At 39.5% G+C, this 16,049-nt stretch overlaps 1 protein-coding gene across 1 annotated transcript in view; it reads left to right on the forward strand.

Moving 5' to 3' along the window:
• Nucleotides 1–5,947, forward strand: part of DDR2 (discoidin domain receptor tyrosine kinase 2) — a 63,414-nt gene extending 57,467 nt beyond the window's left edge. Inside the window, exon 17 of the mRNA XM_007439317.3 lies at nt 740–5,947. Coding sequence (XP_007439379.1) covers nt 740–874 — 135 coding nt within the window. The 3' untranslated portion in view covers nt 875–5,947. The remainder of the gene's footprint in view (nt 1–739) is intronic.
• Nucleotides 5,948–16,049: the final 10,102 nt, after the last annotated feature.

Consider the following 16,049-nt stretch of genomic DNA (forward strand, 5'->3'; position numbering starts at 1 on the left):
TCAATGTCCCGAGGTTAAAAAAAAAGAGAGAGAAAGGAACACCTTTCATTGGGGAGTTAACAACAACAACAAAAGCCCAGCTTTTCACCATTCTACTGGTGAACGTGTTTCTAAAAATGGGCCATGTAAGGCAGTGACCACTGACCAAATGGGAGGGGACATTTCCTGTTATAGCACAGAGTAGCCAATTGGAGTGGAGGTGTTTGCCTACAATGCAATGAAGCACAACAGGCAAACCAGATAACACCACTTGTGCTGGTACAAGTCAGAAAACACTATTTTTGATGTGTAACAGCAAGGAAAGAGAGGTGGAAGGTGCCTTCTGGATTGGCTCAGGTTGTGTAGATAGCAACATTGTGCATTCTTGCTTTCAAGAAGCAATGTCTTACTCAAGTTTGATTCTGCAGATCAGACCAGTATTTAGCTAAGAAAAAGAAATATTACTGGGCAATATGTTGATAAAATAACTTTCAGCCTAAGTTTACTTCATTGTGTTGTTTGAAGAATAGAGGGAGGTAGCATCTTACAAACTAACTGAACTCTTTGGAGGAAGGATGAGATGCAAATGTGCTAAATAAATCATACTCACAAAATAAATGAGACTACTGTCTACTATGAATCACGTTCTGCAACTAACATGCCACAAATAGCTATGAACAGAAGAGATTCTAACTTTTTTTAAGAAGGAATTGTTCTGTCTTTCTTCAATATTTGCTTTTCTCTCCCTCTCCTATTTCAGACTTACCTTCCACAGCCTCCATTTTGCCCTGATACTGTATATAAGCTAATGCTCAACTGTTGGAGACGAGATACCAAAGCTCGCCCTTCCTTCCAAGAAATCCATTGCTTTCTTCAAGAAGCAACCACTTTGTAGTGATGCCTTCAAATGCTGTGGACCACCCCTTCCCCTTGCCAAGTTACCCTCTCCAAGTTATACCCAGAACTGAAGCCACTTCACCTGTACCCATCATTTCCTTCAATAGCACAGCTGGACTTAAATCAGCCATCAAAGGACAGACGAGAGAGAAACGGGGATCTGACCAGGTCTGCCACATAACCTCATTCAAGGTGCTGTGTTTTGGACTGGCAAAGACTGAAAAAGTTATTTATCTTGTACATGTTCTCGGTTGTGTTTTATGAATGGAGTTTGTCTGTGAAAGAGAAGAAGAAAATATATTCTTTTTTCCATAAAAAAGGATATGCAAAAAAGCTTGAAAATGGAACTGAGCTGGAAATTGGCACATGCAATAGGAAAGTACTGAAGCAGTGTTTCATGCAGTGTTTTATGCCAGTGCTGCGTGTAAGGGCTGCAATTGCGCAAGAGGCTGTAAAAGAGCAGAATGTCATATTGGACACAGAACTTGGCTTGTTTAGAATGTCAGCTTTCATTAGAAAAGTTTCTAGTGCTTCCTGATATATATGTATGTATGTATGTATGTATGTATGTATGTATATGTGTATATATATATGTGTGTGTGTGTGTGTGTGTGTGTGTGTGTGTATAAAATATATGGACAATGCTTGCTGAAATCTCAAAAGCCAAAGGAGGTACTAGAATAGATTTTCTGTGATTTAAGACAGGATTTGCTAATCAGAATAAGCTGGGTATAATTAGAAAAAGTACACAATTTTGTATCATTTAAACACTATATGGAGTTTGCAAAATGTAATTAATTTGGGGTGGAACTTAGATTGCACTGAGCAGAACTTCATTTTTTCAAGGTGTGTTACAAAAATCTGGATTCTTATAGAATATGCCCCACTTATACTCCAACACATTTCACTCACTGCCCTGTAATGAAATGAGTGCCCTGGCCTCTCCCCATTCAAGGGGTCATTGGATTTCTCCTAGCCCTTGATCTGGATGCTGCTGGAAGAGGAAAGACACCTAATCCTGATATACAGGTGGAAAGTTACAAGAAGAGACAACAGGTGCAGACATCCTCAAGATACACTAAAGGTCCTTTAGATGAAGATGTGCAGTTTCTGAGTGAAAGCAGAGTAACAATAAAGCTTTGTTGATTTCCTTAAGCAAAGCATGCTCCACACACCATTCATACATGCAATCTCAGCTGGACACCAGTCAACTAGGCTTGGCCAAGGCAATAGCTAGGAGTGTTGGGAGAAGTCTGGCCCAGACATAGAAGCAATTCTCTTCTTCACCTCACTTAGTTTTATACAAAGTCTTGATGCTAGGCAGATTCAGGCATATGTCTTTTGCTCTGAGCTTAGGTACTGGAAAAATTAGTCATTTCCTCCTGTGCTGTGCTGTAGTTAGCCTTAATTTTTCAGCATACCTTGCTTATCTCCCCTTGTGGTTTCTGGCTCCCTGCTTGAATACCTGACCTTGTTTTTAGCTTGAGCAGAAAGTTCATAAAGTCACAAAGATGGATCTGCTTTTACCTGATATCTAACAGATGCAATACATGCTGCTTTATTGTCATGCTTTTGGATGTCCTAGATGTCCTCTCTCATGGGTTTTGGATGTCTGAAGCCTGGAAGACTGTGTATAGTTTTGATTGCCCCATCTCAGAAAGGAGAATATGCCAAAAAGAAGGGCAATGAAATGCAACCAGAATGATCAAGGGAATGGAGCATATGAGGATAAGCTAGCATATTTGGTGCTCCTTACTTCAGAACAGGGTGGGGCAAAGTGGTCGAGGATTGCAGCTCAGCTCCTGGCCTTCCAGTGGATCATAGGAAACCTTCTGGTGATCTGGTGATGTAACTGTAAGGGGAGGGACTAAACTTGTTTCAGCCATTTTTGCATCTTTTCAAGATTTTAAGGGTTGCTAGCAGAACAGGACACCTCCAAGAAGCAAACTGCTCCTATCCCCACCCTTAAAACAGAAAATAGCCTAAAATAGCTATTTGGGGAGCACATTTCAAATTTTTTGTGTGTGTGCTGAGAGATTATTAAAAACTTCCCACTCTCAATTCCCCAAATTGCTTAAAAAAAAATCAAAACCAATTTCAGGCCATTTTGAAGGTTTGAGGTATAGGAATACAATATGAGAGTGGCAAAATTGCCCAGAGATCCTCATGTTCCCATTTCCACACCCCCTTTTTTTTTTAATCCCATTGACATTTGGCAGCATAATCTCATGGTGGTGGGACGTGCAAATTGGATCTTGGTGAATCACAAGCAGCCCATGGGCTTTAGAAAATGGTAATTATTAAATCATGCATAGTGTGGGGGTTAGAAAATGACAACAGAGAATCTGTACAGTTGGGTTGTCCAGTTAAGCAAAAAAAAAAAAAAGCAAGAATGTTGACCCAGGACTGCTGCTAGATCAAAACTCAAAAATCACCATAACATGCAGTTATAGAAGATTCGTTCTGTCTTTTGCACGTGGAATCTAAGAAACATGGGCCTATCAGCTGACAGGCAGGATCCTTTGGACACAGGTTGAGTGGTATTCCAAAATATATACTTTTCAATAGATTATGAACCATATTAATTAACAATAGGTTGATTCATGCTTCTGGTAATCAAATGTCTTAGATTTCTTCATTGTGAATATAAGATTGTTATTTTCCAAAGTTTAGTGATGCAAATCTTTTAATGCTACAGTTTTCATATATGAAATCAATGGCTCCTTATTTGTTTGGTGTCAGAACACCAAGAAGTTGTGATTTGTAGAGATGACCTGGAACCATCAATTGATTGCTAGAATTTCTAGAGCATAATAAGGAATTAATGGGTGAGTTGCTTCTTTTACAGGCTTTGGGATTAGCAGATCCTTAACAAAGACCAGATTGTCCCAATGACTTTGAAAACCATCTGGGAACCACACAACGGTAATAGAATAGTTCACAAAGGATAAAGTAAGCTTCCTTGGAGAGGTTAGGCAAAAGATAAGTGGCGGGGGAGGATTGTTCCCTGAAACTTCAAGTCTGGTCTGGCTTTACATGTTTTGACTGAGATGAGAAAGTATGTTTGCTGCCCAGTTTTAACACATATGGCACTAATGGATTTCACAACTGCTCCTGGAATCTCTCTCTTTCTGCTTTCTTGGCATCCATCCCAGAAAGAAACTTAAACCATGCTTTGTGGGTCTTTATGATCAGCTTCTCTACCTTTCCTTTGATCATCGGTCAAAGACAGGAAAAGTGAAGTTATTGGTCAGGCTGTTTTGTCTTTAATGTCTTGGGAGGCTCATGCATTTCAATTCTGCTTTTCTGTTTACCCATTAATGTGTGTCTTATATAGATATAAAGGTCTGCACCAAAACTGGCTTCTTCTGTAAGGCTTAATGTTTTTAATTCAATAGCATTTCTTCTTGATTCCTCATTTAGGACGCAGTCATAGTGGATTTTCCCCCTGAGCACTCTATTGTACTTATCCTGTGCTCATAAACCACACAGGAATAGCTCGCTTATGGAATCAGAGCAAGACTAGGGATAAAATGGAATTTGAACTGTTAAATGTAGGAAGAGAAGAATCTTCATGTATCCTCATCTACACTCTTCCTTTGAAGAATGAATACCATTTACTTCTCCTACTTTATAGATAAATTGACAAGACAAATAAGCAGCAAGCTGGGCTTCCACTGGAGCTTCTAACTGGGTCCCAACTTTGTATGGTTATTATAAGGCAGCATTTCATTACCCAATGCCTTCTAAATACAGTAGGAAAACTCCCAGGATTTCAAACCAGCATCCAGTTGTAGATTTCCATTATACATTAGAGATTCCATGTTTAATAACTGAAATAGTGATTATATAAAGGTTGCAATAAATACTTGTGTCATATTCCTTTTGATACAATGGTGCAATGAAGGATTAGCAAAGTATCAGTTTAATTGCTTACAGATGATTTACCATATCTTATATCACTGCCCACAATCGCTACGGCAATCAATCACTGTACAGCTCTTACTCCCAAAGAATAATAATCATACCTTTATTCATCTCCTCAAGAAAGACAAGGCCAATAAAGCTCACATTGCTCACAAACAGGAGAATAGGGCAAGAAACAATCCTTTATGGATGACCAGGCTGGGAAGCTTTGTAAATCTGAACAGGTGATGATCATCCTTTTTTTCCCAAGCCTTCAATATATGAGGGAGTTTTCATAAATATAACCATAAAGCTGTATCTAAAGCTGTCATATTTGCAGTGCAGTACAAATAAAACTGGACAGATGCAAATTGTAGAACCTTAAAATAATCAGTGGTTTGTATAAGTAACTACAGTAACTACTAAAGGCAGTTACTCTGTGTTTTTACCTATTTTTTAAAATAGATACTCACTTGCAAACTCCCCATAAAATATCACGCTAGGTCCTGAAGCAGAGGTCAGCAATCTCTGAACTCAAGCATCTCCCAGCTTGTTTTTTCATGACATCTGGGCTTTTCTCAAATTATGGTAGCATAGTTTTAAATAGTACATTTTTAAAAATTAATAATCCAGATAAGTAAATTAAGCCTAAGATAGGCTTGACATGTTTATTTTACTGACCTTCTTTCATTTTTTAAAGAAAATTCCAGCCCTCCCATCCCCCCTCCTCTAAGAGTTGGAGAGCAAAAAGTGCCTTTTAAAAAAACGCAGCGTACAAGCCGAGAAGGCTACTCACCCCAGGCTGGAGGCTGTGATCAGCTCAGTGAACTCTAGCACCACAAGAAGGTCTATGCTGGTTGTTCTCACATTTACAGTTATCACTCTGATGACACAAATAAATGGATAGACTGCAGTATTCACTGTGTTTATAATATAGTCAAGGGGCACACATTAGGGCACAGGATCATAATTTCTAGACAAGTCAGTGAAGTTTCAAAGACACTTGCATTTTATCATTTGTATTTAAACCAGAATACAAGCCATACTGTAACAGATCAAGGGAGAAGTAGAAATTCATTCTCTCATTTGGTATTTTGTTAAGTCCAATAACCTTATGCACATCTGTTCAGGAACAATGGTTTTTAAATAAAGATGACATAGACGATTGGTTGTGAATGTTTTCCTTTGTGCAAATCACTACAACATCACTGAAAGCTTTTTCAGGGTTACTGGATAAGACAGAACCCCAATGTTAAATAATTAGAAATTAAATGGCTGAAATTTCACAAGAGTGTTAAATCTCATGAGATGTTGGGGTCCCTACTTTTGTGAAGTACATACTTTTTCTCAAGTCTACATTAATCATTTTGAAATGGCATGATTAGATCTAGACTCCTTAGGCCATGTATTATAGATTTTGAGAAGGGTATTATGCCCCTGGAGTTTTAGCTGTGGGCAATTTCATATGGGACTCTGGCCCCAGGTTACCCTGCTAATGTCTCTGTTGAGCTACCAAAGGAATTTTTGTCCAGCTCACCTGCCCAAAATTCACATTGCAAAATTTCTCTCTTGTGATTTGAGAGACTAGAGATTTCTGGGGGCGGGCTGGTTCCCATTAGCTAGAACTTGTGATGGAATGGAATTATGAAGGCCAGGCTCAGGGAGATAAGCGTGTTCTTAATTCGCCGGAGGAGCGTGGGAAGTTCAAGAGGATGAGGCTGGCAGAATTCCTGGGAAGATTGATGTTAGGCCTAGCCCAAGGAACTCCAAGAGACAATCCAGATTCAGTTCAGCTATGTTTATTAGCTACAACCTCTAGCAAGAATCTTCTCAGACTGAAATCCCAGCTCCCAAGCCAGCCAGCCACAACAGTGTGAATTCCTCAGGGAGGTGCCAGTCTCATCCTCTTGTTGCTCCCACACTCCTCCGGCGAGCTAAGAAAATGTTTATCTCCCTGAGCCTGGCCTTCATAATTCCATTCCATCACAAATTCTACCAACTGCTATTTCTGGCTTCTTGGCACTCCTCCCTCCACAGAGCCCTTGGTTTGTGGGGGGGGGGGGCAGGAGCACCTAGCAACCGGGTCTTGAGGCCTATCTCCATTTGCACTTAACCGTGGTATAAGCAAGCCCTAGCAACATGTTTTTGTTGTTGTTGATTTTGTTCTCCCAAGAGTTGCCTTCTTGTCCTAGACTCAATAATGGGACAGATTTAAATTGTCCTTAGCTGTATCATTATTGAAGAATTTTCCCCTTAATTCTTGGCCTGTCCAATGGCAGCCTCAAGGTAGGTAAAATCTGTATGGCTTTGTTGCTCATTACCATGGTGGGAAGTCATACAACAGTGATTTGAAATAGACGCAGAATAGCAGTTGGCAATGAGGGTAGCAAATTTCATGCCAGTATAGCTTTGGGCTGACTCAAGGCTGGGTCAAAGACAGCAGTGGGAAAAGCCCCTTTACTGTTTGTGCCACTGCAAAAACAAGTTTGGCAAGAATGGGAATGGGGATAGGATTGCACAGGAGGCCACTTTTGGTATTCCCTTGGGGCTTGGGGCTCAGGTGGAGGACATGCTGCTTAGTTGTGATGAATATTCACAACTCTGGTGGCAACCGTTATGGGCAACTGTGAGCCTAGATCTGAGTAGTTGGAAACTGGAAATGGTGGGGGCATATTAATCTTTATTAATTTATGGTATGAGGCCAAACCCACAAACATTAAAACATATACAACAAAGTGTTTGTGTGTGTGTAGACACCACCACCTGATTCCTATACAGTAGGCTAAAGCTACAGATAAACTTTTTGCCACCACCCTTGATACAATTGAAAAATTGGTCACTTAAAAGGAAAACAGTGATCTCCTTGTCATGAGGGAAATTAAACTTTGTAATAACTGGGGTGATAACTTTCAATCACTATTGTATATACAGTAGAGTGGGCATTTTAATAGAACATGGGATACAGGTTCAACCTGCATATTTGAAATACAATTTTCTTATCAGAGGTTGAAATATCGTCCAGTTGTCTCCCTGATGGGTGGTGCAGAGAAAAAGCCTCCTATGCAGAGCATGCCCGATCTTAAAAAAATAGCTAGGGAGAGTCTAGGACAGTGATGGCGAACCTATGACACGAAAGCAAACGCGACATGCCATGACATTTTGGGTGACATGCCAGCATTCACCAATACCCGACAACAACTATTTTCCCTGTTTGAGTTACCAAAGAAACTGAGTTTGTTTTACTCATATTTCATTTTTGTAATTATTTGATGTTTCTTTATATAATACATAGCACCACACATGATTGGACTGTATTTTTTAAAATAAATGCATATGTAAAAAATTGTTTCTGTTTTGTTCGGGAGGGGTGACACACCAGCAGAGTCAAGTTAGGCACTTTCCAAATTTTTGACATGCTAAGCCCAAAAGATTCGCCACCACTGGTCTAGGAGGACAAGGCAATTGTACTATAACAGAGATGGGAGATTTTGGCCCTATCCATGAGCCTCTGTTTGAGTTCTGCTCAAATTTTATTGCGGCCTAAAGTAAATAAATCTGGTGTTGAGAGACCACAAGGGACCAGATCTTGATCGGTTTGCCTTCGCTGGGGGATACAAATCTAAAGTTCAAAATATGATGAACCAAGGAGATGTGGGTATAGAAATGCTGTCATGAAAATCCGCAGCGTGATATTTTTTCCCCTTTTCAAAGCTGCTGCACACTGGATTCCTACTGTCATTGGCCTCCTTACCAATCCCAAGACCCCTTTCTTGATTAATCATTACCAGTTTAAGTACTACTGATGGAAATTTTATTTCTATCTGAATCCATCACTTTATGCTTTTTTACATAGAACTTCATTCACTGGTCTACTTTCCGTGTCATCTAATTTGGATGAGTGTGGTCAGACAAGCATTTTTCAAATTCTTTCAAATTTGCTTTGGTCTTCACCGCCCTGAATGATTGGCGTCATCTGCAGACTAAGCATTTCTCTTCCTCACACCAAAGTCCAGATATGAAACAGATAAAAATCAGGCCCAAACAGATATTTGGGAAATCTTACCATTGAGACAACTGTTTGTATAGTCCTACTCTCAGCTATTTATTCATAAGGGGACCAGCCCTATTACATTATGTCTACTATATTAAATCAAGAAAATTTGATAATTTTAGCCATATTCACACAGCATGCTAACTTATGGTTTGCTTAATAAACTACATTTGACTACATACAACACACTAATCCAGGGGTCCTTAACCTGGAGCCCACAGACCCCTTCAGTGTCCATGGATAGATTCTGGGGGTCCCTGAATTTGGATGGTGAAAATTACATTTTAATTAACCTCTAATAGAAATTTAGCTTTTAATTTAATAATGAATGTAGGCGCAATGTAATTCATGGCCTCTAGATTCCAAAAACATTAACTTCAATAAATGTCACTATCTAAAATTATTATACCCTAAAAAATATAATCTCTATCCCAGTTAATCCTTGTTGACAAGTTTGACTCCTCATGGGAAAAAGAATAGCCTCAGACTTTCCTTACTGTGGATCTTGAGCGCAATCACTGATGACATTAGAAAATGCCAGCTCAACCACTGATAACATTAGGGAATGTCTGAGAGGGCCTTACACGGGATCAAGCAATTTATCCTAGATCTAGACTTACAGAAGGATGGAGGGAAGAATCTCTCCTCATTGTAACATCAGCCTCTGGAACTGGCCTTTATCTGTCCTTAAATATTCACACAATATTTTCTCTGATCCTCACAGAAGAGTTTTTACTCTCACCAGGCTTAATACCTTGCCATCAAGGGTTCTGGAAGGGAGGTACAGCAACTTCCAGGACTGAATCTGCCCTTGTATATAGAGTGTTGTTGAATTTCTCATGATCTGCTGAGTATCCATTGTGCCAAACATGGTGCTCTGAATTAATATTATCCATTCTAGTTAATTATTCCAACTGTTCTGTGGAAGAGAATACATCATTTTTATTAGCCAATAAATCTTTAAAAATCTCAAAAAAGGTGGTAAAATATTGCTGAATCATGATCACAGTTAGGAAATTTAGGATTTAACCAAGCTTTATTTATTGTCCCATATTAGAAGGTTTTAGCTACATTCTTCCTTTTTTAATATTTAGTTCAGTTTGTTGTCAATGCCTTATATTTTGGTCTATGATTATAAATAAATTGAACTTTGAACTGCAATATAAACTAGGTATGACTAGATCCATGTAACGTGCTAAACTACAAAAAAGCAAACCAGATTTTGGTTTAGCATACCTTGTGAATCTAGCTCTAGTAAAAAAAAAAAACAAGTATGCATCAGTTATTGACTCACGCATCCTCATTCTGAGAGACTCTCAATAGGCTGTAAATGGTTAATAAGGTGGGGCTTCCTTCAAAAAAGTCAGTTGGATTTTTCTTTAGCAAGATTTTTTTTCTCTTATGCTTGATAATGTTATCTTTAATCATGCCTCCCATCAATTTTCTCTGAGGAGACAGTAATGTGTTTTCATAGATTCCACAAAGATTCCTTATTTAAAATTGAAGTTATGCTAGTTTCTTTCCAGTTTTTTTGTACAGAAGCTGATCTTTAATTAATTTTTTCATTTGAGTTATTTTCTACTTTTTGTGACAATGGCTTTTGGAACTGGGGATTGTTATGTTGTTTTTGTTTAAAGCACTGGAACATAATATTGCCACCATTGTTTAACTCATATATATTTTAACTGCCATTCCAATGCAAATTGGAATGTGTGTCCACTCTATATCTAGTGTGCGCATTATATTCATGGTCTCTTATAGGATCAAGCACCACTTCTCTCCCACCTTTGGTCAACGGCTTCCACCATTATCATATAAACACCTCTCTAGAAAATTGTTTGCCAAGCCCTGCTCTCCCCAATACATATGAAAGAGTCTACACATGATGAAGAGGCAGTAAGGCCACATGGGCACTGGCCTCCCCAAATAGCAATCTTTGTAGATGTCTGCACTGACAGCTCCCGCACTCACAGGGCTCTCACATGAATTAAGGATAACACAACTTCTGTTTGTTGGAACTGCATGCTATAGATTCCTTAACTTTTCACAAGAAGGGGGATAAGCTTCATTAAAATTATTTCCTGGTAAAAGTGGAAAGAAAAATGCGTTGTAGTTTTCACTCTGCAGGATAGAGCCCTCTTTCCTCCATTATGGCTCTACCCTGAGTTGGAGGTTGCCCTCATCTGGGATAATCTCAGGTGGAGAAAACTTCAAAGTACTGAAGTCATACCATGGAGAAATGCACAGTGCATTATTTATTTCATCTGGACAGTTTTCCAGGATTTAATGACCAAAATTTAATGACCAAAAATAACAGAAATGGGAAGACAGGTTATGTTGAAGATATCAGTGGCTCTGTATGACAATGTTCAGTGTTTGGGGAAAAGGGGGTGGGAGAACCATCATCTGCATGGCAAATACATTTTTACCTTTTTTGTACCTGAACACTGTGAAAGAATCACATACACGTGGGAAATTGAGATGGTTCTAATACAGACAAGATCTTTCTCATAAGTGCAACAGCACCTTTCAAGTCACGCTTCATGGAATCGATACAGAAAGTTTTCTGCCTCCCGTAATAGAGGTAATATATAACCATTGTTAGTAGTCACTGAGTCTTCTTGCCATTAATGGGTCTTGTAAAGCCCCCCAAATTTGTGGCCAACACTATATCTTCTGGCAGCAAATTTCACTTGATTCCGAAAAAAGAACTTTTGATTTGTCTGTTCTGAACCTCCCATGATGTGATGGAATGGAATTATGAAGGCCAGGAACAGGAAGATAGGCATGTTCTTAGTTCACCGGAGGAGCGTAGGAAATTCAAGAGGTGAGGCTGGCACCTCCCTGAGGAATTCACGGTGTTGTGGCTGGCTGGCTTGGGAGCCAGGTTTCAGTCTGGGGAGATTTTCTGTCTAGAGGTTGTAGCTAACTGCTAACACAGTAGAACTGAATTTGCATTGTCTCTTGGAGTTCTTTGGGCTAAACGTGACACATTGTTTTCATCAGGTGACTTTGGCTTTGAGAGGGAGAAGAGCTTATATCTATCTCATATGCAACAGACTAAGTAGGGTTTGCTTAACCAAGGGTTATCAAATAAACCATACACCAAACCATAAACAAGTAAAATAAGTTAACACCATATCACATAAACACAGCTCACTCAGTATACACCATCTACAGATTCAGCCATCATATTATTTACCTTCTCAATGAAAATTAGCCAAGTATTAACTTCAGAGACAGCAATGGCAGATGGAACATAATTCCACTTTTGCGGAACTGATGACCATGCAGAAAGAGGAGCTGGTGAATGGATCGGCTCCTTGGGACTACTCTCCAGATCAAGGAGAGGACAAGGATCACGCACAACTTTGCTCCATATAGAATCTCCCCACGAAGAGATCATAAAATAGCAACGTCCAACAGGTCTGAGAGTTTTGGGAGCTGAGGGAAAACCATCCTGACTAAGCCACGGTTCGTGCCTTTCAAAGAGATACTGGGTTCACCTATTTCCACCCTTAATTACTTTAGGAAGCTGCTTTTTACTGATTTCTTAGAAGTTAAGAACCTTCTGAAGGGCATGTTTTATTACACCAGGAGAATGGCCTTCTACCTTGGATGAAAGAAGCTCCATGTAAGTGTAAGGATTAAAAAGAAAAGATATCCTTTTTGGAAAACAGCAAAAAGGAGACTAGAATGTGAATTTTGGAAACCCTTAATAGACTTTTGCTGACCAGGACTGACTGACGAGGCTTTAAAGATTTGTTTATAGGTAACAGATGAGATATGGAAAGAAGAGGTCGTTTGTTGTGTTTTAAGAGAAGGTGATACGTTACTAAAATTGTTTATACTTGCCGTTATGAAGAGGGAAGTCATTTCTTCATGTCTTTTCTTTTTCTTTACTATATTCTTATTTTTCTTGCTTTTCTTTTTTCTTTTCTGCACTTTCTATTTTTTATATACTCTTATTTTTTAGTTTATATTGGTTCTTATCTTTTTAATTGTAAAGTTTAATAAAATGATTATTAAAAATGAAAGATAACAAGAAGATAAAAATAAAACAAAAAAATCATATGGCAGCAAAACATACTGAGAGTGCATTCCATTAATTTTCATACAGCCATCTAGCAGGCTTCCCTCTATCATGGGACCCCCAAGCTAGTTGACAAAACCATGGTTTAAGGGCTTTCTGGAAGGCCAACATGCCCCCTCAGCGCAGGGGGAATGCTGTTCCACAGGGCGGAGGCTAGGGCAGAATATGTATATGTATTATGCAAACATAATACGTGTAAGACAGGTGAATTGGATGAACTAATACCTGTATTATGGGAGGATGCTAGGAACTTGGTTCCTTTCATTTCTATGATGTGCAGATGTCTTGCTTAATCTAAACTGATAATTATAATACACTGATAATATATCATTTAGCTTCATTAAAAAGCATTCAGTGTTTTTAAAATATACCTAATTATAAATGTATAAGGTTTTTTTCCTTTATTTATTCTCTGTAAAGTCCTATTTAATGGAATTGCTGTAAAATTGATTTGTAAATAAGAATCTTTGTTCCTTTCATCCTGAAATCTGTTTTGTTTTGTTTTTGTTCTGTTGGTTAAAGAAAAGCTTTTAAGAAAGCTCTGTCTGACATTTCTCCCCCACTGGAACAGGAGGAGGACATCTTCCTTGAATGGTAATCTTTAAAAGAAGCCACAGAGTTCAGGGGAACCAAGGACGTGACTGGGGAGTTGAAAGACAGAACTGCCTGCCATTCAAGGAATGCAGAGGGTAGCAGGAATGGGTGAGATATCTGTCTCATGCTTCCCAAATGTCCTATAGCATTAACCAGGTTAGAGCTGAGAGAAGAATCTTTCCTTTTAAAATGGATCAGATTGAAATGTTAATGGAAAAATATTTCCTATTTCAATCACATACAGAAGCAGTGGGACAAAGTTCTCCTGGCAATGTTCATGCTCATGCCGGGGAAACCAGTAGAACTCTGGTCAGTTTCAACTCGGCTCCCCAATAACTCAAGCTGGCAAGTGCTGCAGAGGAATGGCAGAGCTGGCAGGAAGTGGCTTGCAGTCAGCAGCATTCACAAGTATCCCCCAGGGTATATTTTGAAAGTCCCCCCCCTCCAGTTGCTGCCTAATTTGCGTGGTGTTTTCATTCTGCATTGTATTTGACGTTATATGTTTTCATTCAAAGTTTATCTTTTATTGTAAACTGCACAGAGAGCTTTGGCAATTGGACAGTTTAACTTTTTTAACAAGAAAATAAATAAAAGCCAGCAATACATCTCTTTCTCAATTTAAATTGACTGTCAACCTTTCTTCCCTCCACCCCCGCCCCTTTTAAACCATCGGGTCTGGTTAGTTTACCCGTGTATATAAGGAACCTGTATAAAGCCTGGACAGTCTTTATGGGCGGATACCTCTGTGGAAATCAAGGTCCTATTTTCCCTGCAGCCCAGGCCAAAATGGCCTTGAGGTGACTGAAGGGGATGCGGCACGGCGCAGCAGCCTAAAGAGCCAACTGTTGGAAGAAAAAGTTATCTTACCAAGTCCATTTCTGAGCCGGGAGTAAAGACACTGACGAATTGCATGAAGTTAGGAGATTTATTCTTCACCCAAGCGCAGAAGCAATGACAGCAAGCAGTTAGGTGGGCAGCCGCACTGGGCCCCCTCCCCACAGTACATTATATACCTTCTGTTACATTCAAACCCACGATGTCATGACTTTCTGATCCAATCAAAGCCAGTTACCTTGATCCATACTCCTCCCCTTACCCAGGACCCCTTTCTCTGATGCTGAATAAGGTTCTTCCTTTCTGTATGTAAACTAATTTCTATCACCTTGATTGTTTACAGCCATATGTAAAGTATCCTTTATCACTCTGCTTGTTCACCAGTTGCTGTCCTGATCTACAACCCTAAGAAACAAGGTCAGGACCGCTTATCTCTCTTTGTGAAGGGTCATCTGAACAGGAAAGAACTATCAAGTCAAGATAGTTTATCTGCTCACATGAAGTGTCTTCTTTCCAGTCAGGAAGAAACAAACCATGAGAGCAATTATCACATCCTTGAGATATTGAGAAGTGTTGAAGGTCACACCCTTAAGAATGCAACCTTTTGATAATTTAAATAAGGTCAATTACTGTGAGGTCAACCATACATAGAGGAAAGGGAATATTGGCATATGCTGGGCCTGCTTTTACTTCATGTTACACAAGCAGGTAAAGGCAAGTGTTTAAAACATCTAAATGTCCAAATATCCAAAATGTCTACAAAATATTTAAAATGTCTATATATCTAAAATGCCTATATGTCCCAACCTTCTAACACAACAGAAGCTCAGCAGCTGCCAGCTACTGACTGCATCATCACCTAGTATTTCTGTGTGTGAACTTCAAGCTCCTAAGATTCCCCAGCCAGCATGAATCATGGCTGGATGGGGAATTCTGGGAGTTGAGGTCCACCCTTCTTAAAGTTGCCAAGTTTGAGAAACGCTGACCTAGATTGTGAATGAAGTAGATTGTTCATGCCAAGCCTTGTATTGAGAGAAGTGTTTAAAACTGGAATGGCAAAGGATGAATGTAAGCTGCCTCCCCAGTGGGCTGGGGATTGTCTAAAGACAGTCAGTACAGCATCTTCATGCCACAGTTAGCAGGGCATCGGGATGAGTCCCTAATAAGATCAGGAGGGTTAAAGCAATCCTATCAATGTTTGCAATTAGCTTTACAGGTGTCTGTGGAAAGCTCACAGAACATGATGGCCTCTGCCTTTCACTTTTATTTACCCATCCAGTAATGGTATTTGGAGGCACATTCCTTCTGAACTGGGAGGTTCTCTTTAGCTGAAGTGAGTGATATGCCAAGTAGCTTCTATCCATAAATTCATTAAACCCTCTTTAAAGCTATCCACCTATGTTCAATTCCCTGGAAGCAAGATCCCCTGAACTCAATGGATTAATTTCTGAGTAGATATACACAGGTCTGTACTTGAAGCCATCTAAAGCACTGGCTGTCAGGATCTTTTCATCTCTTCCAACGGACCTGAGAAAAGCCAGTCTAGTAACCAGCAGGTAAGTTTCAGTACGCATCAGCTTCATTCTTTAGCGGTCTTTCGCGCATTCTTAGAGTAACGACACACCTCTTTACATAATTCCGAACCTCTGCCTCCAATCAATGATAAGCTCAGAATGACAAAGCGCTCTTCGAACG

Source organism: Python bivittatus, unplaced genomic scaffold, assembly GCF_059951505.1.
Source record: "Python bivittatus isolate LINGU-HERP-01145 unplaced genomic scaffold, Pbiv_v1 ctg000700_np1212, whole genome shotgun sequence".
NCBI classification, from domain to species: Eukaryota; Metazoa; Chordata; class Lepidosauria; order Squamata; family Pythonidae; genus Python; species Python bivittatus.